Source organism: Pleurodeles waltl, chromosome 2_2 (genome assembly GCF_031143425.1).
Source record: "Pleurodeles waltl isolate 20211129_DDA chromosome 2_2, aPleWal1.hap1.20221129, whole genome shotgun sequence".
Classification (NCBI taxonomy): Eukaryota; Metazoa; Chordata; class Amphibia; order Caudata; family Salamandridae; genus Pleurodeles; species Pleurodeles waltl.
The window spans coordinates 754,629,110-754,655,544 of NC_090439.1; the positions used below are offsets into that span (position 1 = coordinate 754,629,110).

A 26,435-nucleotide genomic window follows, 5' to 3' on the forward strand; every position below is an offset into this window, starting at 1 on the left:
GGTTAGATTCTATACATTGACAGTTCTGAGTTAATCTTTCGGAATTATAGGTTATGAGGTCATAACCAACAACTGAGCAAGTGTTAACATAACTGGAAACAAAGCAGGGATAACTCCTTCCCTTATAGGGTGTAGCAATCCTATATCATTTTCCTGCTTCAAGGTGGCACCTACTCCATGCTTCAAAATCATGCATATTGTCATTATGGTATTTTGTAGAGTAATATGCCTCCATCAAGAACATTTTGATAAGCCTTTAAGTTGTCTCTGTGTTTTGTAGCTGTAGAAATAATTTAGCTTGATTGCTCAGATTTAAATGGAAAAGACGGCATTGGTGACTTTTGATTTCCTTGTGAAATAGACTGGCAGGTGGTGTCTACTGTATATATAGCCACATTTGCTTTCTTTTAATGAACACTCTTTGCTGCATTAAAACGATGCAGTTATTTTAGTGCAGCAAACACATGGTGGTTTTCTCATGCTCCTTATGTTTCTAACCCATGGTTTTATAACCAGTTGCTAAATAATGCTATGTTAGGGAATAATCATGATGTGCGGTGTACACCACAAATATCCTCTTAATGCTGAGCTGCCGTAGATGAAATTACTAAATTACTTTTAGGAGGGGAACAGACTTCCGTCTGCTTCAGCTTAACAGGTGTCATTTTTAATTACTCTGTACTGCCATGATCATTTACATTCACTAGTCGTATACAGTAGGAGTTAAGTGCTTTAGTGGGGCAGCAACACGTTGATGTCCATTACACTACTTTAACAGTGTGGTAGACATTAATGGGTTGTCCACCATACTGCAAAAGAAAATGTTTCTGGTAAAACACCAGAAATATTTTATTTTCCTAAATTAAAGTCGAGACACAAGGGCACTGCTTCCCTTGCATCCTGAGTCAGTTATTATTTTTTTTTTTTATGATGAGCAGCACAGACAGCGGGATGATGCCACAGCAAAGGAAAAATTAAAGCCAACCCAGCTAATGGTACAGTCTGCTTTCACTTTTGATCGGTGCCAGGGGTAGCGAACAACATGGGAGAGGCGGAGTTAGAAAGAGTACAATGCCTTCTTTGAAGCACACCTCTCCATACTGGTTTCCTGCTTATAGGGGGAAACACTATCCCCTAGCAAGAATCCTTCCCACTAGACACCTGGGACATTTCCAGCCTGGGCAAGGTCCTGTGTTTCCCCTCTACTCCCAGGGCAAAATAGTGTTTCTGCCCTGTGTTTTTACCACTACACTGCTGCCCCAGGAGGAGGGAGGGTGTTTAAGGTCTGCTAGTAGGAAATTATGTACTTAGCTTTTTTATTGGGGGTTGTAACCCCTGGGCGTGGGTCTGTGCTTCTCCCATGACCAAATCAGTCTTTCTACCCCCCTGAGGTGCAGAAAGGAGGTATTTAACCTCAGTCTGCCCGACTAAGGGACAGCAAAGTCTTCGTTTCACTTTTTGAAGGGAGCAGCCACAGGGTTTGGGCCTGTACTGTCTCCTCATCCCCAGGCACAACAATCTGTGTGCCCCTAGGAGAAAACTCACTAGACCACGGGGAATATTTTAGATGTGTTGTTTTGGGGGTGGTAGCCTCTGTGGGTAAGGGACTCTGCTCCTCCTCCTTTTGTGCAAAAAAGCCTTTCTGGACCCCTGGGCGGCAGATAGGAGTGTTTATTTCTAATCTGCGCCCCCCCCCCCAGGGATTCAGAAGCCCACTAGACCTTAGTAGGAAGGGGAGCACCCCCCCCCCAACCTCCCCAGGGCATGGTCCTGTGCTTTCCCATCACTGGAGCAAAAGAGTCTTTCTACCCCAAGGGGGGGCATATATGAGGAGGTTAACCCCTATCGGTCCCACACAGGGGGAGGCAGAAAGCCCACTAGTAGGAATACTTTAGATTGATTGTTTGTGGGGAGTAGTTACGGTCCTGAACTCCCCCTTGTGGCCCAGGCACAAGAGATTTTCTACTCCCGGATGTCAGATAGTTGGTGGTTACCCCCAAGCTACCGCCAGTGGGGTAAAAAGCTCACTAGACACCAGGTGAAAGAACACAATATAACGGAATACACTAACCAATATGAAAAAATTTAATGTGGACTCAATAATGATCAACATTGGCTGTGGGGGAACTTAAAATATGTATTTTTACATTCTGAAGGCATAATGTGTCACAAAAACATAAAACACCCAATAAAGTCAATATTCACTGAACAAGGGTCAGAAATATCAGGTTAAAAGTGCTTTAGCAGATTTTCTATTTAGTTCTACATTTAAAATTCACATTTTACATTAATTTACATTCATATTTCAAATACAGATAGTTTACAATGTTCCCAGTAGTCTCCATCATGCAACTGATGAAGTGATTTTGAAATGTCGATTAAAACAATTCCTATTAGCTATTCATCATGTTTCTATGAATTTTAATTCTCTGTAGCAGAGCCTTATAGCCCGCTGCTGAGGGCAATACCAGTTGTTAAAGGCCCCGAACCTGAGTGATAGGCCTGAGCCGCAGGCGAGAGCCTATAACAAGGGCCTTTAACAACAGGTATAGCTTGGAGCATAAGGGCTCTGTTATGTAATGTTATTGGGGTTTTGTAGAGCATGTAGCTATTCAGATGAGTGTCCTAACGCTAAGACTTGTTAATCTCTAGAAAGTATTTAGAAAGCGAGATTAAACAGCCAGGTTTTAAGGCTTTGTATGAAGGAACTTTTCTTTTTGATAGCCCTCAGGTCAAAGGGAAGAGCATTCCAGCTAGAGTCGCGAAAGAGGAGCAACTCCATTTTTTCCTTTTGGTTTTTGGCACCACTGTCAACAGGGCATCAAAGAGATGCACACTTCCCGTTGGGAGGTAGTGTGTGAGTCTGTTAGTCAGCTAGAGGGGACCTGGCTGAGAAAAGGCTCTCCAGGCCAGCACAAGTCCCTTGGAATGAACCTTGCTCACAAATTAACAATCAGTGCAATTCCTTAAGGTGCAGATGGATGTTATTATGTTTCCGGTGCCCTAGAAGAAATTGGGCTGAAGCATTCTGCTCCAGCTGGAGTCTCTTAATTCAATCACTCAAACATTTATAGAGCACAGCAAATCACCTGTGAGAGTCTCGAGGCACTGGAGCTGTATCACTGTATCAATTATCGCATGATGAATTCAGTGGCTCACGCAGAATATCACTTCGGTTTGAGAATGCATAGGTGTTATTGCCTCTGCATATGTTTACCTCAATCAACCGGCCCCTGCAACCTGCAGAAGCTCTGGGGAAAATGTTGGTTACCTACCCTCATGGTCTCTGTGGGCTATCCAGGAATGGAAAACAGTAATTCAATTGTAAGGGTTCACTTCCTGAAGGTTTTCTTTCAAGGTGAAAAATGTTTTATCCTGGACTTCTGTGGATTATTCGGATAGAGAGGAATAGGATTAGAGCATCTGGTCTGTGAATCTGGTTAGATTTTACACAAAAGCTGCATTCTATCCAGTTTTCTGCTTAATATACATTAATGTGTGCTAGTGTTTAGTTTATTATTAATGGCACACAGATAATTGTCATGCGCCTCACGGCAGATAATCAAATTACTGTTTTCAAAACTGTTCAAGGAGCCATACCAATACAAGAAATAAAAAGCAAATAAAGAATTTAGGGCCAGATACCATTCTTCCTGTCGCAAACGGCCCGATTAACAGAATCGTACTGTTTGCAACAGGAATTTTTTTTTGGGGTATGTACAGACTCTATTTTGGGATTTGGTAGTCTGTTTACCAATCGCCAAAAAGGGTTTGTGAGTCGCAATTAGGAAGAGGCATTCCCTTCCTAATTGCGAATGGCAGTGCGATGTAGGATTGTTTTGTGACTGTGAATGCGGTCACAAAACAATCGCAGGTAGCACCAGTTTCAAACTGTTGCTAACCCATTCGCAAACGGGAAAGCTTTGTGAATGAATACGAAAATATTTTTTCTGAGCTGGTAGTGCCTGCTCTGAAAAATGAAAAGAAAACTTTTCAATTTTGTTTTTGAAATGCATTGCATCCCGTTTTCCTTTAAGGAAAATGGGCTGCATTAAAAAAAAAACTGCTTTATTTAAAAGCAGTCACAGACATGGTGGTCTGCTATCCCCAGCAGGCCACCATCCCTGTGAGGATGGCCATTTCCAACGGGGTCGCAAATTGTGACCTACCTCATGAATATTTATGAGGTAGGTAATTTGCGACCCAATTGGGAATCACAAACAGTGTAATTGACACTGCTGTATATCAGATTTTGCAACTTGCAAACAGCGAGTCGCTATAACTTTTTGCGAATCACAAAACCTAATATTCGTACATGTGGCCCTAAATTACAAAATTGTCTCAGAGTTAGCATCCTGCATCCTACATAAGGCGCCAGTTAGAAATCAGGCCCTTAATATTTGGCGCTTTTAAAGATACAGACAGTTTTTGACCTAGTACAGAGTTCCCATATTAAAATTCTTTACCCACGTGTAAAGAAATGGAATGCCGTCGGAACTGAGATGTACTGCAGAAGTCATGGGGATAAGTTTGTGTATTGACCACTTATCTATTGCTAATATGTATCTGAAAATGGAAAGTGCACAAAACACAACACAAATAAAATAGAATTTTGAGTTAGAGTACAACTGGATCCTGAAAAGGGAGGGTACTTTGCCTTTAAGTTTGCTTATGGACAAAGCCACTGATATGCATACTTCCTGAGCATAGTCACCACCCATCTTACCTGCACGTTGTAGCAGTGGCTGTCTCAGCAGCCCACAAGAGACAACAGCCCACCTCATTCTCTAGTGAGTGTTTTAAGGGTGTGAGTGAATGTTCACAAGCACCAATTGTCTTTGAAGTTATTTCTGTACCAGTCTGGTTCTTGACTTGTGGTGCAAGGCAGCGCTAGGTTATATTAATTTCTTTAGCAGTCTGTTTCCAGCTTCGTGGTGCAAGACAGCCATTGGTTATATTAAACAAGTGAGGTTGTTGGGCACACACTGCCAAAAGTGTCAAGTATGGATATCTACCAATGTGCAGATGCGGAGGTACACCTTCCACAAGGCTGCTTCAGTGGACAAACATGTGCATTCCCCTCCAGGCAGTCAGCAAACAGGGTGGTGTATATGGAGAAGTGTGGAATGGAGTTGTCCTCTTTGGGCAGCCTTTATGCTTCATCTTGAAATCTCTTCTTAATCTAAAGTAAATGTCTGTGATAAGATAAGGTTAACCTTTATAATAGGTGAATCAGTAATGTTTGTGAAACATTAACTGTATGCATTCTTTCTAGTATTCATGGAGAGGTACAAAAGTGATCAGTTGCGGATCACCCTTACGAACATCAGGGCTGTGCCCTCTCTGTGTGGGGCTCTTTTTAAAATGATAAATGTTGTGAATCAAAACCTGATTCACCCATGGCATAATTAAAAAAAAATCCAACCCTCACTGCAGCCAGAGTCAGTAAATTTGTCTGATGCCTTGGATAGGCACACAGAGGCACCTGCGCCAATCATAAGACCGACAGTCCTGGGCTGCCAAAGTCCCGGTCCTGGCCTCAGGTGCCTGGCATGCCTCATGGCCATATGTGACACACTGCAGTGTCATCGACACAGGTAGCCCTGAGTGCTCAAGGTTGAAGTCCTGCAGTAACCAAGGCTACTCGTCAAGCTGTCACCTAACCCTTTTCCATACTCTCAGAAGGGAGGGGTGGAGTCAGGAGCCTCAATAACCCCACCTCACCCTGTGTCAAGACGGAGAGGGTAATTTGAAAAGCAAGAAACTGAAAGCTGGAGTCAATGCATCATTGCAGAGTCTCCAGATTTGACTGTCCTGCATCAGTACTCAAGGCAGGAGAAAGCTGTTTTACTTCTCTGATGGTATACCAAGCACCAGCAGCTGAATTTGATGAGCACAGGCAGCTAAAACAAAGTGAAACAATATCTCTCAAATGCACCCATGCTTGTATGGGTGTGTTTGTGTGTGTATGTGTGCGTACATGTGAGAAATTGAGAGTGAGTGACAGGGAACTAAATGTGAACAAGTGACTGCGAGTGACCGTGTAACTATCAGTGACAATGAGTGAGTCAGAGTGTGAGAATAAGTGAATCTAAGTTAGGATGAGTGAATGAGAATGAATGAGGGTGATGGAATGTGAGTGAGAATGAGTGTGATGAGTGTGATTGAATGTAAGCAAATATAAGTTATTGATAATGTGTGAGCATGTTTGCGTGTGTCACTATTTGTGAGTGATGGGGTGAGGGTGAATGAGAATGAGTGAGAGTGAGTGTAACAATGAGAGAGAAGGGATGAGTGGGAATAGGTGGGAATAAGTGAGACTGAGTGAGAGAGTGGTTATGGTTATGGGTTTGGTCACTGTCAGTATTAGGACTCTTTTTTCTTAAATGTTGTATGAGTTTTACATGTCGATGGAGTGTGGTAAGTGTTTAATTTGTGTGTTTTTATATGTATTACTTACAGCAATGAGAAAGTGCAAGTCAATTGAACCACACGTGTGGGCTGTTTTTTGTTTGTTTTGATGAATAAAGCAATTAAATAAGATACAATATCAAGATATTCAGGATTTTGAACTTCCTGTTTGGGACTGTGTTTGTGTAGTTTAGTGTGTAGATGTGTTGATTGTTGTGGTTGTGTCATGTGTGGATGTTGTGTCAACAATGTGTGTGTGTTGTGCCATGGATGTATGGCAACATGTATTTCCAGCTGTTCGTGTTGTGTTGTGGTAGAATGGCAATGGATATGTGTGTATGCAGTGTGTTGTGTAGTGTGTAGTGTAGTGGGACACATAGCTAAGGAACAGTGCATGCTTGAGATACTCCTATTTCATGGCAGTGCCTTTGTATGATGTCCTTTGGGTCCAGCAATAGTTTCCCTCCACCAGTACACCAACTGCTGGACTGTAAGGTCTAAATAGGGTTGACAGAAACCCTCCAGCCTGACAGCTAGAAAGAGCACTCCATTGTGGCTCTCTTCGGCTCTGCTGCAATACATCTAAATAAGATGGGTGGAACACCATTGACTTGACAGTCTTTTCAGGTCCGACGCAAATTGGTGGTGAGATCGGCAAGATCTAAATCAGGCCCCTTGTCTCTTTTTTGGAAGTTGAAAATCTCCAACAGGAAGAGGTTGTAGCTGACAAGAGTTCAATGACGCCAGGTACCCCTTTGGTGAAGGACTGCTGACCAGGATTTGCTGCTGTGGAAAAGAACGTAGCGATATCTGCTACAAAGTCAAGCCGACCAGCAATGCACCTTGAGTGGATAGAAAAGGACATCAATTCCTATCTTTTCTTGGTTCCCAGAGCTATTTGTATCCCAAAGTTTGAATTTTGGTGATCTGGGCACCTTTATTACAACAACTAAGGGTCTAGGACTGGGGGAATACCACTTGAGTGATTATGACACACTCAAACTGAGCCCAAATGCTGGTTCAAGATAGTTGGAGCCCTTTCTATCCCTGAGGATCTGATAAGAAGGCCATCCAAATAGCCCTTGGATTCAATCTGGTAGTCCTGGATTCAAGTGACAAAACAGGGCTCCAGCAACGGAGCAGGCTTCTGAGGGTTCAAGTCAGGTTCCAGGCAGCAAAGCAGTACTTCTAGGTACAGCAAAGCAATTTTGTGGAGTGCAGAGCAGGCACAGCAGCAGGCAGAGAGTCCTTCTGCAGGTCCAGAATGTGAACCTATCTTTACACCTTCTACCATCTTTAAAGGAGTCTTTGCCTAGTTCAGAGTTCCCTTTGATGAACTTGAGGTTTCCTGCTCCCCTCTCCAGCCTCCAAGCCGACTGCATGAACAATGAATGGATGACAAGTCCTTTGTGCGAAGCCAGACCACAGCCTATTCAATTTCAGCTCCACCCCCCTTCCATCCTTCCTGTTGATAGCCCATCCATATTGCCTTTATTGTGTGGCTGTCTGGGAGCAATAAACAATGTCCAGCTGCCATCTACACCCAGTCATGTGACCTATGATGGGCTGCAGGTACCCAATAGTTAGAGGAGGAAAATGCCAACTTTCTAAAAGTGGCATTTTCAATATTGAATCTAAAAATCCAACTTTACTATTAAAGAGGACTTTGATTACAATTTCTCAGACACCTGTTCCCAATCCAAAGTTGGCACTTATGAAATGAAATAAGGTAAACCAATGTTATCCAATAGGAGAGGTAGGCATCACAGTACTGAAAAAGAATTTAGGAGTTTTTCACTACCAGGACATGTAAAACCTAAAAGTACATGTCTATCCTTCTAATTACAATTCACCTTACCCTATGGGCTACCTAGGGCTAACTTTAGGTGTCACTTATATGCAATAAAATTGGAACTGAAGACTTGCATAGGTGGATATATTGCCAAATCAAACTGACAGTTTAAAACTGAAGTCAGGCTGCAATGAAAGCCTGGCACAGGTTTTGAGTGGCTACTAAAGGTATTGCCACTATAAGTGCTACAGGCCCACTAGTAGCATTTTATCTTAAATCTTATAACTACAAGTAATGGCATTTCATCAGAAGGGGTCAAAGTAGCCTAAGTCCTTTTAAGGGCAGGTAACTGTCAGAATCTACTTGAGATAGCTGACCAATAATAACATTTTTAACAAGGAAGAGCCTGTCTTCACTGAGAAAGAGAAAACTGAAGAGATCGGATAGCCCTGTTGTTTCTTTTACTGTCAAACAAATTGCAAAAGAGTGAGTTCAATTCTCTGAATGAGAGCAGAGGGTACGATAAAAGGTAAAAGCCTAAATAGAAATTAAAATGTGCGTAGTATTGTCATTTTATGAATATTACGTGATGATCCCTTATGGAAGCCTCTTGCAGATTTCAAGACAGTGGTAGTCAGCAGGCATTCATTATTATGTTTAAACAGCTCATCAATTTGAAATGATAGTTTCACTCCTATATATGTAGCTTTAATGACAAAACAGAGTCAGAATTGGAATATTTACTGTTACACAATATTTGAGTCTTGTTCTGATTCAAAAGGTATCTGAGAGTTCTACAAATTGACCTGCTTAATATTCAATATCAGGAAGAGCTGAATTCAAGTTAATACTAAAACAGCAATTTCATGAAAACAAGCGGGTAACTTAAAATCTGTTCTGCTGACTCTCAAATATGGAATGCCTGTGTTCGTCTTTAGATGTTTTGAGTATAGCTAGAGATACAAGGCAAATAGATAATGAGACATAGGACATCCTTTACTAGTTGTCCTCTGATTAGAAACTCCAGGTGATAGAGTTCCCATTCATATAACCTATGTCAATAAACCTTTATATTGAAGCAGAATTCTGCTGTGAACAATGGACGAACCCAAACAATACAGAACTTACCATAGAAAGGGCCAAGAGGCTGTCCTAGGCCCCCTCAGCATCAATCTTTATCATTGCAGTTGGCTTCCCAGGAACCATAGCAACATCAATGGGGGAGGTGGAAACATTTGTGTGATTGGCCACATACCAAGATGGAACAAATTAGAATCCACCTACCCTTCAATCCAAAGTGAAAATCGATTTGCCAATATTTCATAAATAAATCTTAAAGTCACAACTTATGGGAGAAATTGACATAAATGAACCATAAACTTTAGAGTTTTTATCCTGGTTCGGATCTATCAGAATATTAGTTTCTTTCCAGAAGAGAGGAGGTAAAGTCCCTGTTTCAAAAGAATTAAACATTAATAGCGTGAAAGTTGCTAGGATTTTAGCAAAATTGTTATAAAATCAGGACTAGAATATGGACCCAAAGCCTTGCTTTTAGGTAAACTATTATTAGCTCTTTCATCTTCCTATGTATTAATAAGGGTATCCAACAACCTCTTTGAGTCTTTTGATTTAAGAATATTGTGTTGGGTTAAATGTAACAAGAGCTGATCTCTGGTGCAATTTTATATAATGATCCCTAAATGCAACAACAACATGTTTTGACCTGTGGATTTCTTCATCCTCTGATTCTATAATGACTTCACTAGAATTCTTAATAACCTGTTCTTTAATTTTAAGGGCCTAAATTTCCCCCTATTTTAATTAATGTCAATATCATGATGTTGTTTTGTTCCAAATATTTTAGTTAAAAGTGTTACAATTAATTTATCATTGAATCTCAGCTGATACATCATTTCAGACTGCTAGAGCCTGTTCGACTTCTAGATTTAAAAGTTATGTACTTAAACGATCTGATTCTAAGTTGTCTTTTCTATCTTCAGGGATGATAAATCATAATGTAGCTTCTCATATCTGTGCTTTCAGATAATTTCAAGCAAGAATAATGTAGATTTTAAAATGGTTTCCAAATAAACAATAATTGTTTTGTAATTATAGCTAAAGGTGCAATAATAACATTTGCAAGAAAGGTTTTATCAAATGTCAATTTACGTAAGAACGTTGGTATTTTAAGGAGATTTTCAGAGCTAGGTAATAATAAAGACTTAGGGGTAGACTACGATTTGGGCGGATAGAAAAGGCCATCCGCTTAAGTCCAGACGGTCAGGTTGCCACCAGTGCGGCCGCCTTCCCGTGGGCCCCATTAAGAGTTTCACTCTGGGTCAGCGGGTGGAAACAGTGTTTCCACCTGCTGGCCTAGTAGGAAACAGCCTACAACATCGACGCCGGCTCATAATAGAGCCGGCGGCAATGCTGTAGTGTGGAGGGTGCAACAGCACCCGTCACGATGTTCACTGTCTGCAAAGAGGCAGTGGACATCACAACAGGGCTGGCCACGGTGGCCCCTGCACTGCCCCTGCTAAGGGCCCTGCACCCTGTCTCTGCCAGCCTTTCCATGGCAGTGCCACCATCATGTAACTGCTGGCAGAGAAGGGGGTCTTAATCCCCAGGGCACTGTGTTAAGGCCGCCTGGGTTGTAATGACCCCCTTATTGTTAGATACCACTCAAGGATACACCAAATAAAAGTCTACAAGACTCGATTCTGTGTGACTAAAACGTTTTCAGTCCAAGAGCATCTGTTATGTGAGGAGGAGTAGAATATAAAGTTAGGTCTGTTTGGGTATTAGAGGCAGCAAATATCAATAAGACCATATGACGTCATGGTATGTTCAGTGCTGTACAAGAAGGTTGCATATCCAAAACCTTTTCTAGATGTGTAGAGTCTTTGCTAGACTAACTTTGTGATGTAATATCATAAAAAGGGCCTGCCAAAAAAGAACAGCAGCTGCTAAAATATAGAGAGTTCCACATTGTTTGGGACATCAATACTGCAAACCATGAGGGCACATGATTTCTTTCTAAGTCTACAGAGAACCCCTCTACTTTGATCCTCATTTTCCAATTTTACCAATAAAGCAGACCTTTCAGAGTAGATATAACAATAGCTTTAAAGCCAGGTTGTGCTAATTTTTGTAGGATCTGAAAATCAAAGTCAAACTGCTATCCAAACCATTCAGCATCTTTGCACATTTTTGCATATTGCCCCTTTCCCCACAATTATCCCACCCTCATGCCTATCTCCCTCCCAAAAGCAAACTCCAAAGAGAAACCCTCCCACACCAAAACCCAAAGTAGCCCTTGGTGAAGGAGGTCTGAGCTCCATAGATGGATTTCATGTGCTTTTGAAAGGGAGCAGCCCTGTCTCTGCAAGGTATCCATAATGAGTAAAATTCACTAATTAACCTATCCTTTAAAGTTCCTCTTGTAATCCCTCTTGCCTTAACCCCTTCCTGTTCACTACCACCAATTGATAGTTTAGTCAGAGTCAATCCGCATCTGAAGCATTTCCTTTGGGCCATTTCTCAGACAACTTTTAGGTTTTTATGACTGAGGTGCAGTTCAAAACTGTGAGTGAGGCATAGATAGGAAAGTCAGTGTCCCTATTTTTTCAAAAGGGGGTATGATTTTTCAAAGCTTCTAATGGTGTTCCACAGTAGAAATGTGATTGAACAAAAAATTTAAATGTGCTCTTTTGGATTGGTTTAGAAAGGGTTGTGCTGTTTGATACACCAACTGGCAAAAAGATTTACGTTGTTGGTATATTTATGAATGGCCCATTGATATATCTTGCCCTGAATGGCCTTAGTCATTCGAAAAGGAAAACGGTGAGCTTACTGGAATTGACAGTAAATATCTCAAACACATAATTCAAGAAAATACTTCTGAAAGAGAGGAACGAAAAATCAGCATTGATCATCCCCTCTGTTCCTGATATTCCCAGAATACGAACATTCTTGTGCCACATTCTATTTTTCATATCCTCAAGCATTTCCACTAAATCATTTTTCACCCTTGTTCAGATACTTATTGCAAAATTTTCTTGTGTAAGGTCTCCCAATTTCCCAGTGTGCCTTGACTTTCTACACCTAAGCATCTGTTTAGAGGCATTTCGAACTGCTGCTTGTGTCTTTAAATGTGCAGTCTGTATGGCCACACAGCTACAATTCCTATACGTGTTCAGCAGCTTACCCACATCTATAATTGCATGGCACACAATTACACGCACAAATATATTTCTGATGTTTGTGTGTGTGCAGACTCACTCATATAAAGGTTGAAATGACCAATGTTGTCCAACCACTAGAGTCTTAGGGCCAGATGTAGCAAAGGGTTTTACCCATTCTGTGTCTGTGGGAAAATGTGTTCGTACATATGGCCCTCAATGCTATTAGTGCTGGGAAGAAAATTAACGCTGGCTGATCTGCATTCTGTAGTTACTATATAGGAGTTTTATTTCGTATCACAATTAATTTAACAAAATGTTTCACCTAGTATTAATGGGCATGGTCTATCATATACCAGTGTTGAGAAACAGCTAGCGTACCTTTCTATTTCCTTGCTAGGTGAGGATTATAGTGTTGTGTCAAATAATTCAAAAGGGTTCATTCTAGGTTGTGCTTTCATGTCAGTCTTTTTCATATTCAGCTTTATACTACTCTAACCAGAAACCAAAAAGGTACCCAGATGGGGATTGAAGTAATCAAGATTCCAAGTTCGTATTATGTTGTGCTATACTTATTTGTATGGCATGCATATCACCCAGAGGACAGAGGGGTTCCTCAAACTTCAGTTGCACCTTATCGTCATCAAACATTTGACTTTTTTTGTAAATAAGAAATTAATTTGCAAAGACTTCTAGCTCCAGTACCACACCACAAATATACATTTTCTTTCAGTTTTAGTGCCAATCAATTATTCCTAGCAAAAGGTTCCAAACAGCCAACCTCGCTTAAAAATTATAGCTTTCCAAAATGTACACTCAGAAACATTATGGTAGTCACTCGAGAACATACAGCGAGATGCTGAGACAAAATGGCTCGAAAAGTGATAGTTAATCTCATGGCAACCTGACACTGTGATACAAAGAGTAAACTGTAAAAACAATCTAACATATTGCTCCCGTTATGGAGATCAACCACAAGTTATCAAAAAGGGCAGAGAAGCGTCATATTGACCTTGGTCAATTAAATGTATCCATTCCTAGAGCTTAGCTCTTGAATATCCTGCCATCCAAGTAATAGGTGAGAAATCAGCAGAACCATATCTCATTTAAGGAGACATTTGCAGTTTCTTTGCACCAAGATTATGAACAGTACTAGGCCTTTAGGTCTTAGGATACTAGCTTCAACCCTTATCTTTTTGTTAGTACCTTTAAGTTAGCTGTCTTATCTTTGAAGCGGTTGAGAGAAATGCCACATTCTTGACTTTAATGTTCATATTTTCTAAATTGCTAAGCTTTGCATGTGCTATTAAACATTGACCATTTTCCCACTGTTCCTCCTAGTTGATTTTTTAATCGGAAATACTTTGGTTTAGCTGGTAGTTACACCTCCACAGAGTTACATAATGTGATCATTACACCAAAGAATTAAAATGTTAGTTGGTCGTTCTGGATTTTACAAGGAAGTATTTTTTTTATTTTTTTTATTGTGCATGGGATCTGTTTTACCACTGGCATTATACATGGCTTTTACGGTTATCAATTTTAACTAAGCTATTTCATGTGGATGACGTATTATTTTAGATTCTAGATTATACATATATTTTCGACATTATGAAAACATGAACATCTGTAATTAAGCTAGAATTGTTAGTAATATTTTCATAATGCAAATTAAGAGTGATACATTTGAATTGCTGTTAAAATCTTTTCGTTGTATTTTATAAACAGATTCAGACCTCCAACCTACCATGTTCAGGCTTGGTATGATGAAGTGAGAGACTACACCTACCCTTATGCACAGGAATGCAACCCGTATTGTCCATTTAGGTGCTCCGGACCTGTGTGCACCCACTATACGCAGGTAAATTCCAGTGAGCATTTATTACACTGTGCTATGCTTTTAAATATGCATCTTGCCCTTGATGGCTTGGATTATACAATTTGAAATTAGGACTTCACAACAGAACAAATATGTTTTTGCATAGTCTGATGTTTTGGAATGATTTTGACTTTGACTGTGCATTGCACATCTCAGTCAAGATGTCTTTACGAATGAAAGCGAAGTATAGGTCACTACAGTATTTATCAGGACCAACAAGAATGGCTATGACAAGCTTTGTGCTTCTGATAGATTAATCGCTTTATTTCTCACTTATCGCACATGTCAGGATAAGTTCAATCATCAATGCCATGTCACCAGACAGAAGCCCCGGTTGAAAAGAATGTCATCAGCTTTGCACTTTAATAATGAATGCTCATCTGACACATTTGCATACATTTGCAGTTGGCAATGACATGCACCCTGTCCAAGTAGGCACCCTCCCTCGAGTCAGGGAAGGGAGCCACACAGCTAAGATAACCCGTGCTCACCCCCTTGGTAGCTTTGCACAAGCAGTCAGTCTTATCTCAGAGGCAATGTGTAAAGTATTTGTACACAGATACAGTAACACAGTGAAAACACCACAAAAGTACTCCACACCAGTTTAGAAAAATAGCCAATATTTATCTGTATAAAATAGAACCAAAACAACTCCAACATACACAAGTAAAGATACACATTTTTAAAGGTTAAATCTCAATAAAAGCTCTTAGAAACGCAATAGCTCCAACTGGGTCTATCACAATGTGGTAGACTGAGTCATTCCCAACAGCCTGGTGCCGCTTGTGAGGAATTGCGGTCAGAGTGTTGCACATACCCCAAGCACAGTGCCTTTGGTAAAAGGTGGAACAAAGACGTTGCGCGGAGTCGGGGATGTGAGGCGTCGCTAGAGCCGGTGCAGCATCAGTTCCTTACTGCTACCAGCAAGGTGAGGCATTGGTTCCTTACTGCCAGTCAGGGGAGGTGAGCTGTTGGTTCCTTGCGGTTGCAGGGGAGGTGATGTAGCATCGGGGGTGAGGCATCAGTTCCTTACAATCCAGCCGGGTCGATGAATCCAGCAGGTCAAGATGCTAGACTTGATTTTGCGGTGTTGTGATCACACTACAGGGCCACAGGTGCTTAGGTGTAGTCGGGTGTCCCAAACAGCGTAGTCGGGTGTCCCAAACATCGGTTATCTGGCACTCAGGACTCATGCTGTGATGGGACTTCGGAGGCACTGCAGATGCATGTGGCCTGTGGTGTTGGTCGTGGTTGTTGCACTCAGAGGGAAACATGGCTCCTGGTGCAGGCAGCAGTGCAGAGTCAGACAGCTGCGCCAGTTCCAAAGTCGCTCTGGTGTTGATGCACTTGGTTTATTCTTGGTTTCACCAGAACTCACTCCCAAGGGCAGAGGAACTGGATATGGCACTACTTAGTGAGTCAGGACTATCAGCAAGAGAGGCCAGGTGCTAGCAGGTGAAGTCGTTGTTGTCCCTGAGACTTCTAAAAGGAGGCAAGCTCAGGTCAAGCCCTTGGAGAACCTTGGAAAGCAAGATGTTGAAAGCAAAGTCCAGTCCTTTCACTCTCAGGACAGAAGCATCAAGCAGCTGGCCAGCACAGCAAAGCAACAGGGAGACTGGCAGTCCCTCCTAAGGCATCTAGCCCATCTTCCTGGAATAATTTCCTCAGTCCAGAAGTGTTCTGAAGTTGTGGTTTCAGAGGCCCAGTACTTATACTCATTTCTGCCTTTGAAGTAGGCAAACTTTAAAGGAAAGTCTTTGTAGTGCACAAGGCCCTGCCTTTCCTGCCCTGGTCCTAGACACACTCCAGAGGGTTTGAGACTGCTTTGTGCAAGAACAGGCACAGTCCTATTCAGGTGCAAGTGTCAGCTCTTCCCACCACTCTAGCCCAGGAAGATCCATCAGGATATGCAGAGCACACATCCGCTCCTTTAGTGTGTCTATACAGGTGACTTCACAAACAGCCCAGCTGTCATCCTGACCCTGGTGTGTATTCCACAACCAGACAGAAGCACAGAATGGTTAAGCAAGAAAATGCCCACTTTCTAAAAGGGGCATTTTCAAACTTACAATTTAAAAACCAACTTCACCAAAATATGTATTTTTAAATTATGAGTTCAGAGACCCCAAACTCCAATCTCTATCTGCTCCCAATGGGAAATTACACTTAAAATATATTTCAAGGCAATCCCCATGTAAACCTATTGGAGAGATAGGACGTGCAATAGTAAAAACCATATTTAGCAGTATATCACTATCAGGAGATGTAAAACACACCAGTACATGCTCTACTTTTTAAATACACTGCACCCTGCCCATTTGGCCTCCTTGGGCCTACCTTGGGGTGATTTACATCCAGTAAAAGGGAAGTTGGGTGCACTTGCCAGGTCGAAATGGCAGCTCCAAACGACCCACACAGACACTGCAATGGCAGGTCTGAGACATGTTTGCAGGGCTACTCATGTAGGTGGCACAATCAGACCTGCAGGCCCACTAGTGGCATTTGATTTGCAGGCCATGTGCACCTTTGGTGCGCTTTTCTACGGACTTACTAGTAACTCAAATATGCCAATCATGGATAAACTAATTACCAATCCAATTTTGATAGAGAGCACTGACACTTTAGCACTGGTCAGCAGTGGTAAAGTGCCGAGAGCCCTAAAGCCAGCAAAAACGAAACTCAGCACAGGATCGAAACAGGAGGACAGAAGCCAAAACACACCAAGAGCTGTCAGGTCTACAAGATCTGATTGAGGGTTATTTACATATTCATTGGTTGTCCTGCACATCTTACATTTTGCAGCTCTCCAGGGCAAAATCGAGTATCTATGTTTGATATTTTTTTCATTTTAAAACATAGAAAATTACAAATGTCAGAATTCTCTTTGTGTAATACGAAGAACCTCGGATGTCACAGAAAATACCTTTAGGTCAGACATTAAGACATCACGGACTGGTGTAAACCTAATGGTTCTTAAACAGCAGGTTGACGAAGATCAAATGGGAGGAAGAGAGTGTAATTTGAGGGAAAAAGCTTAAAAGAAGTTGCATTTGAATCATATCTTACTCAAAATGGCATTAGCTGCTTTTTTGTAATCACTGTGTTCATTAGCCCAAAATAAGCATATTCATGATCTTATATTTTGTTGGCAGAAAATGCACCAAAATGTTTTTGGGAAAAAATGCTAGCTTATATTACAGTGCACATCTTTTTCACTGCCACTAAACAAATTACATTCAATACATGAAGTCACATTACTGCCCGTAGCCCTTAACATGGGTCTGCCTCAGACATAAGTGCCATTAGTAAAACATGTAGCCACCCTCGATAATTTAATATATGAGATTTATGGGCACTCCCTCTGTCCACGTTCTCAACACTAAAACGTGTTTTCAATATGAGGAACAATTATGTAAATTACTGTGTTCGTTAATTTATCTCATGAACATGCACTTTGGAAATACTACATTTCTGACTGCATCCATCTTCAAGGACCATCATCGTTGGCTCTTGCATAGGATCATGGTTGGGTCATTCAATGTGTTATGTGGCTGTACATAACGTAGACCAGTAGCTCCATGGACTATACACCCGATAACCCTCACATGCCATCTTTCAAACACACAAAAGCTGATGGGATGATGCTTGCAATACGTCTAACCACTGGCAAGTTTTCGAGGTAGCATGCCTTCCATCATTCTTTTGCCCACTATGCCACCCAGTCGCAGCCATATGCAAATCAGTCTTAACCCAAGTCCAGTATTAAACAGTCAAGCTCAAACTGCTAGGCCAGGACCTCCCTACACCAGAACAGACCGAACTGAAAAGGCTTCTTATTTAAGCACATACACACATTTTGAATTTTGGTTTTGAAGGAAATGTCACTTAGCCCTTTTTTCAGTTGTTTTTTGTTATACAGAGTTTTAGTGCTGTCTTCTTGCAGTGTTTCAGTGAGAACATTTCTAATATGGCCCCACTATAGGACACTGACTTTTTGGTTTCCATTGCACACATACAAATGGTTATTATTTGTGCACAGCTGATCTGTAGAATGTAAGTGTTTAGGTGTATTCTTATGTCCTTTAATTATACAGGAAAACCAAGCTTTCTTAAGTAAAAAATAAATATTTCTGCCATTTCATCTTCAATAGTATTTTCATATATCAAGTACTTTGGCATTTAGTGGGTATGCACAAACTCACACAGTGCTACATCATTATTTTTTATCAAAATAAAACACTTCTTATTGTGACATGATGTTCTAATGGGCATAGAGGCAAGCTACCACATATGTCACCAAATAAACTGCAATGTTTCTTAAGCCAGATGTGTCACAATACACAAAACTTAAACATTTTGCAAGCTTCACGCTTTACATACCTGTAGTCATGGCTCACTGTGATCGCAAGAGGAAGAGCAATTCCCTCTGGATTATTTAAAAGCCCTAATTAATCAAAGTTAAGTCGTGTGCCATCTCTTCTAGACTTATAGTGCTGAGGTAATTTGAAAAGCATCTCAAATATGCAAATACGCCTTGATGTTTGTAATATGAAACAGGCAGATTATTATCAATGACATACCGAAATCATATGTTTAAACAAAATTGGCGGTATGGGTCAATGCAGTGAAATAGTAAACAGTGTAGATGTTGAAAAAGTCCACATGAATTTGGGATGGGATGAGCCAACAGTTTCAGATATTAAGTATAAATGAATAGTAATTTTATTAGCAGCCTTGCAACTGAAATGTCGAGCTTTCATCCCCATGTCATAATTCGTGGAGTCAGTTGAGTTTTGAAAGGGATGAACCACCAATCACATAAATGAGAACATTAAAGCGTCTGACAAAAAGGTCATGTAAAATGAACCCACATTAGATTAATCCTTAAATAGGGGCCAAACAGATCCCAGAGTGGCTGGTGCTCAGGATTCAGTGGAGGAATCATAAAAAAATCTGATGCTTAGCACACTTTGATTTCTGACTTGCAAAATCACTTTTTGGATTCTCAAAAGTAGGTTTTCGACTCATAAAAAATCTACTCATGGGAGATTTCATGTAAGTGTGATTTGGAAAGGTCATACATTTATTTTTTGAAATAGACAAAAGTAATCCCTTTCCAAGGTGGGAAGGAGGTTGCAACAACCTGGCACCTAGTGAGCCGACATTAGAACTGAGAAAGCAGGTCGGAATTCTGCCATTGGCTCAACATCGGGTCTTTCCAAGCAAATCACTAAGTGCATGTCTTAGAGTTTGGGGATGAGTTACTCTATCACAAACGGGCTGGATATCCCATCTGCTCTATTACGATTTCTATAGATATAATGGGATTGTTATAAGGCAGATGGGATATCCGTCATGTTGGTGATGGAGTAACCCCATCAGCAAAACTCTAAACCAGGCCCTTAATCTCCCTATACCTGGGACAAGAAAAGTGTAACCTAATCTGGTTCTCTTGCAAAGCACCACATAAACTAAAGGAAAAAATCGTACATTGATGGGGTGTACAGCAAGAAGTTACTCAGTGCGAGGAAAGAAAGTTGCAAGTGTCTGCACTTGCTTGAAATTGAAAGATTATAGCATGACCAATTACACATGTACATATATGCTCTTGCAAAAATGGTAATGAACTGCTGCAAGTTTGCAAGCAAATTTCTAGGAACTTATGTGAATTTCTTAAAGCCATAACTCTGGACCCATGTGAGTTATTAGACTCACAGGTCAAAATCCATGACTTTTTTAAGAATCATATCATTATGCTGGAGTTCTTCTCCTAAACACCTCTTTTTGCATGGAACTCTTCATATATCACTTCAGTGCCAAACAATTTTAGTAGATAATTCAGCATGTCAGTACCAGCTATACACCTTGTAAAGATTTAATTCAACTAACTGTATACAGGGGTTCTTAAGTGTTGTACAAAAGGAAGGTTTCAATGAATCGCCTTGCATTTTGGTATTACAATGAAAGAGTAGATTAAAATACAATACATTTGTTTCACTGCAAACTGACATTCTCCTTTCTGAGAGGATCGCAGAACAATTTGTCTTTTCTAGGAACATTCTTAAGTTTACTTCTCTAAGTATTCTGCTCTTAAAGTGTGAGAAGTGCATGGAGATTATCTAAACAAATTATATTGCATCACATTATTCAAGCTTGAGAGAATAAATATTGTACTTTTCTTAGGTGATTATGCATACTAGCAGGTCAGGTTTCTTTAAATTATACCTTTGTCAAATCTACATATCTGTTTTTATTGTTTTCCTACTTCATTTTACATAAATATTTCTTGCTATTTAGGTAGTATGGGCAACAAGTAACAGAATTGGATGTGCTATAAACTTGTGTCATAACATGAATGTGTGGGGACAGATATGGCCCAAAGCCATTTACCTGGTGTGCAATTACTCTCCCAAGTAAGTACACATTATTTATCTAAGCTCCTCACATTATCAAAATGGCATGAATCTTTTTGATAGCTCCTTAACACATGTTTATTAGAGAAAATAAATATGGTTTGATCTGCACCGCTAGTATGACCACATATATTTTCTATTTACAGTATGGATTGTGATGCATTTTGTGTGTACAAATGTGTTTGAAGTCAATATTCATCCCTAGTCCTGTTGCCGTTGTGTTTATCAGATTGGCAGTTAGTATTTTGTTTGGAGACCAACCAGTCAAAAATTACCTACCTCGTCTCTAAACATGGAAATTCCACTTAAATCATTCACTGATAATCACTTATTTTAGCAGGATTGTGAATTTTAGATTATACTATATCACTTTTTACGAATAGTGTCCACCCCACTTTCTGTAAATAATAAAGAGAAACATTCTTTTGATTGCAAGAAAACGTTTTTAAATACAGGTAGATTAAATTAAAACCGAAAAACATAGTGAAGAAGACAACAGGGAAACAACAAACTTTAGAAAGTTGTGTGAGCTTTTGATTTAAATATGTTTTTTTCATGACAAATATGATCCATTGTTATTTTGTTATACTTTGTATAATTTGTTACGTGAACAATGTGAATTGCCTCCCACTCACTAAACATATCCATAAATAATTATTACAAGTTCAGTCTGAATTCGACAAGTTTACATAGGCCCCTCAATTTTGCAAAGTGTTGACATCAGGAGAAAGAACTGTGCAAACCATTTCAATGTGTTCAGTAAGAACGTCTGCCAAGTCTGGCCTATAACTGTTAAATGTGATGCAAGATTTAACACTCTCTTTCATAGATATTGAATTGTTGATGAAGACTTTAAAGTCATTCAAACATCGTTGCCAAAGAAACTACCAGTATTGTTCTGGCAGCTTTGAGATTAACTCCACAGTTTTGCGAATGTGCTAAATCTCATGTATAGTGCATTCTAGAACTATTCCAGAATAATGTTCTGCTGCTCACATGAATGGCAGGCACCAACTTCAGAAGAATGCTAATAAATTCCTCTCGAGAATGAATAGATGGTGACGCAAGTAAAAGGGAGTGGACACAGAGAGATCTCCCCAAAGAATAGCCTCACTGGATCTGGAGAGGAATGAGATGGGAGGAGGTTAGGAAAGAGGTGCAAAAAAGGGAAGACGAAGAGTGATGGGAACTCTCCCAATGGAGGAAGGAGAATAAACCAGGAATTGGAAAAATGTCAATGCAGTGTCTAAATAACTCAGATATCAAGTCAAGAAAGCAGGAGCAGGTGAACTCAACATAAGCAACCTTAGCAATTATAATCTCCATCATGGATCTCCAGCCATCACAGTGTGACACAACCCAGCCTGCACTTCAAAGGGGGACAGACAACCCTCTGTTGGCAGATGCAATCAGTGCTTGCCTGCAAGGGGGACATCGGGGCTGGTTCTTCGACCCCTTTACCTCTTTTTTAAAGGGTGCACTCAAGGAGCTCACTGAATCTGCACAACCTCTTAGTAGTACATAGTCCAGGCACCTCTTGGTTGACTTTAATTCAAAATTGAAGTGGGCAGGTATCCAATGTGTTACATATTGTCCTATACTATAAAGATCAATGATTAAACTATCTTGAGCAGAGGCCTAAGTATTCTGAACAGTGAGCTTTGTTTATAGAGAAACTGGAAAAGGGGAGACAGTATATTCCATGTAATATATTCAAAGCAAAAAGATATGGTTTGGGGAGCCTCATGAATAAAAATGACAGTATGATTAAACCTTGAGATAAATGGTTACATTGAATTCAGGACACACCTAGCAGAGATCATGCACCAACCATGGAACACTGAGCACTCCACAAAAGCTTCATAGAGATGGAGTAACCCTAAACATAGAGCCATTTGGTTGACCTACAGAAACAAATACTTAAACTTACTCACTCTCCCATCAATGTGAAATTAATCAGTGAAGATGCTTTCAATCTATACATAAACCCAATCCCAGAACATCAGTATTGTACAAATTTGCCTCGAGAAATTCTCAAGCAGCAAGGCAGTCCTCTGAGGGAAAAGGCAGGCTTCAGGCAGCAGGGCAGTCCTATTGGTGCAGCAGGAAAGTCACCTGAAGTACCCAACAGGCCACAGAAAGCAGAGAAGTTCGCTGATCCAGAATTGAACTGAAGAGTTGGTCTGAGGATCCTATTTCTATAGCTAATGCCCCCTCGGAAGTGGGAGAAGCTTCTGGAGTTTCACTCACATATGTGATTTGAATCTTCTGATTCCCTGCCCATTCCACCTAGATAGCCCATCCTGCCACCACCCAGTCTCCCTGTTGTTTGGCTGCCTGGGAGGAGTGCACAATGGCCAGCTGACATGCACACCTATTCATATTACCCAGGAGCATGATGAAGACAACAAATGGGTAGGACAAGAACATGCCAACTTTCTAAAAGTGGCATTTTCAGAATTGTAAATTAACATCTGACTTTACCATTAAAGAGGGTTTTAGATTACAATTTTTAAGAGACCAAACTCAACATTTCTACCTACTCCCAAAAGCTATCACCTATTAAATAGGGTAACCAATGTTATCCTGTGGGAGAGGTAGGCCTCACAGTAGTGAAAATTAATTTGTGATTTGTTCACCACCGGAAATGTAAGACTTTAAACACATGTCCAACTTTTTAACTACACTGGACTCTGCCCTATGGGCTGTTTAGGGCCTAACCTTGGGGTGACTAATGTATTAATAAGGAAGGTGTAGGCCTGGCAAATAGTTTATTTTGCCAGGTCAAAATGGAAGTTTAAAACTATATACATAGTCTATGATGGCATGCCTGAGGCATGTTTCAAAAGGCTATGTAAGTGAGAGGCACAATTAATGCTGTAGGCCCTCTAATAGCACTTAATTTAGCATCCATGGGTACATCAGTACCGCTTTATTGGGGACTTATAAATGAATTAAATGTGCCATTGGATGCAAGTCAGTTTTGACATGTTTAAAGGAGAGAGCACAAGCACTCTAGCACGTGTTAGCAAAGAGACGTAAAAGCCAACGTAAACAGGCTCACAAAAGAAGAGGGATGAAGCAACAAAAGGTTGGGGATCACCCTGCAGAAAGGGCCAAGTCCTACATGATACCCACCATGGAAGAGTAGACTATTCAAAACCTTGATGGATTTCCTGCTTTGGGGATAGAATGTTGACAGTGGGCCTTTTAAGCAGTGGTACCATGCCCTTTTAAACTCAGTTGGATCCTTCTGTCTACACTCTCCTGAGCCACTGGCATCTTATAGTTTAAAGGGAGAGAGACGAAATGCAATAATATGATATGTGTCATTTTCTATCACGCCTGTAAGCCTAACACAAAAGAAAGTTCTACAAAAAAAAGCTAACTTTTTTGGTGGTTATAACTACTAACCACACTCTATTTGCTTTCCAATTCAAGAAGAATGCGATAGGCCAGTAGGCCATGGCATAGAAAAAAGGCTTGAGTTCAATGACAGGTAATGTCAAATGTGGTAAATGTTTAGCCTGCAAATTTACAAAAGATATGACAATGTTTGTGTATCAAAAACAGACGTGACAATTTTCTTTTCAAACTACAACTGTGCCAAAAACAGCATACTCAATTAAGTGTTTATTTTCCTAATTTACACTGGCCAAGTGACTCAAATCATTAAGCAGTGAATCTGTACGCATCGGTGTAGAATTTTTCATTCAACAGCCAGTGCCCGCTTATTTGAGCGTTTTCACACATTCAAGGACATCTACCACTCATCATATTGAAGGGCAAATGATTGATATAGTTAAGCTTGATTTCCAAAATGTCCAACATTTTATCTGTGTAAGAATGCTGTGGGGTTGATCCTTTTCAAACAACGCAGACAGTTTGACTTAAAAATTCACGCTGTGCAATGTAACATAGCAGTGATTGTAATGTTTGCATACGTCTAATGAAAACATGACCGAGGAGATCCTTCTTTGCTGTTTGGCAAGAACTAGTTACCAACTGTGGGCAGAACGAACAAGCAAGTTATAACCCACCCATGTCCCTCAGCCCAGGAACTGGAAATAATGCACATTGGACACGTTACAACCTGCCAGGGACTGTCAGTTACATGTGATTTATTGTTGTGAGTTCTGGCAACCTTTTGTCACAAGCATACATTCAGAAGAAATCAACACTATTATTTTAAAAGACTTTATTTCAAGCCAGTTTAGTGCTAAATAGATAAGAGTATAATCGCAGAAACCAATAACACTGGAAGTAGCAAGAAAGCACAGAAGGTACATTTCATGAAAGCAGACAACATACTTTACAATGCATTTTTAAGGATCCTTTTATCTAATCTTTAAACATGACATTTTGCAACAATGAGGATTCCGTATCTCAACAGTTAACATACATTAATACTTATAATTCATTTGAGTTTTGAAGTCCATTGGTCTGTCTGCCAGACAAGCCCTTTTGATGTTTCTATAGCAGAAACATCATGATATTAATGGCACTGATGACCTCGGCCCTGCTGTTTGAAGATCCTCTCCACTTTTGTTGGTTTTAAGGCGAGGGCTGTGAACAGCTATTTTATACCTTTCGAGTAGCTTATTTAAAAAAAAAATGATCTTCATTATTTTGAAGTGAGGTGAGAGAAATAACTGTAAAAACATACTAGCAAAACACACAATAAATGTAATGCACGTTGTTTCACAACCACAAAAATAAGTACATCAACTATTTTAAATGAATAACGTCTTTTATGGTCTGGGGCCTCAGCAAAGGTATGCTTTAGAGGGCTTCTAATAAACATGAAGGGCATGTTGTCTGTAGATCAATAATATAACATCCTGGCCAGCAGTTGATGTCCTCTAACCAAAATTATGTAATTTACAACGAGTTTCTGAGATGAAAAAATTAGACTATTAGATGTAGCTAACAGTTTTATGAGTATGTTATTGCCGTCAACACTTTGTATAGACATATAGGGGGTCATTTTGACCTCGGCGGTCTTTTTTCAAGACCGCCGAGGGACCGCCGTGTGGAAGACCGCCTGTGCAGGCGGTTTGCCGCTCGGCCTATTATGACCGTTGGCAGCTCTCCGTCCCTTTACGGATGGAGAGCCGCTAACAGCCTTACTGGCGGGAGGCGGGGAAGTGGAGGTTGCTCCACCTCCACCGCCACGCCAACAGAACACCGCCCAGCGAATCACGTCCTGTGATTCGCCGTGGTGGTGTTCTGTTGGCGGTGTGGTGTCGGCGGAGCTGCCCCCATGGCTCCCGTCCCCTCCCGGAGGATCGATGGACCAGGTAAGTCGATCATCCGTTAGGGGAGGGGGTGGTAGGGTGTTGTGTGTTGTGTGCGTGCATGGGGGTGTGCGTCTGAGTATGTAGAGGGGGTGTGTGAGTGCGTGTAGGCTTGTGGGGGTGATGCGTGTTCGGGAATGACTGCGTGTATGTCTGTGGGTATGTCTGTATGGATGTGTGCGTGTATGTTTGAATGTGGGTGTGCGTGTCTGACTGTGTGTGTGGATGTTGGCATGTATGTCTTGGTGTGTGCGTGTGTGTGTTGGTGGTGCCTGCATGCGTGTCGGGTGTGTGTGAGTTATGTGATGTTGGGGGTCGGGGTGGGGAGGGGGGCCCTGCCACCTTTGGGGGGTTGCAGGGGTGGTGGGGCGTGTAGGGGAGGGAGTCAGGGTGGGGGTGAGGGGTGGGGAAGACCCCTATCAGTGCCAGGGAAGGAATTCCCTGGCACTGATAGTGCTTACC

The 26,435-nt window shown here is 40.9% G+C and overlaps 1 protein-coding gene across 1 annotated transcript in view; it reads left to right on the top strand.

Annotated features, from left to right (window-relative positions):
* The window catches only part of CRISPLD1 (cysteine rich secretory protein LCCL domain containing 1), a 268,634-nt gene that overhangs the window by 106,333 nt on the left and 135,866 nt on the right, over positions 1–26,435 (top strand). The window contains exons 4-5 of the mRNA XM_069220372.1: positions 14,113–14,245; positions 20,561–20,676. Of these exons, the coding sequence (XP_069076473.1) occupies positions 14,113–14,245; positions 20,561–20,676 (249 nt within the window). The remainder of the gene's footprint in view (positions 1–14,112; positions 14,246–20,560; positions 20,677–26,435) is intronic.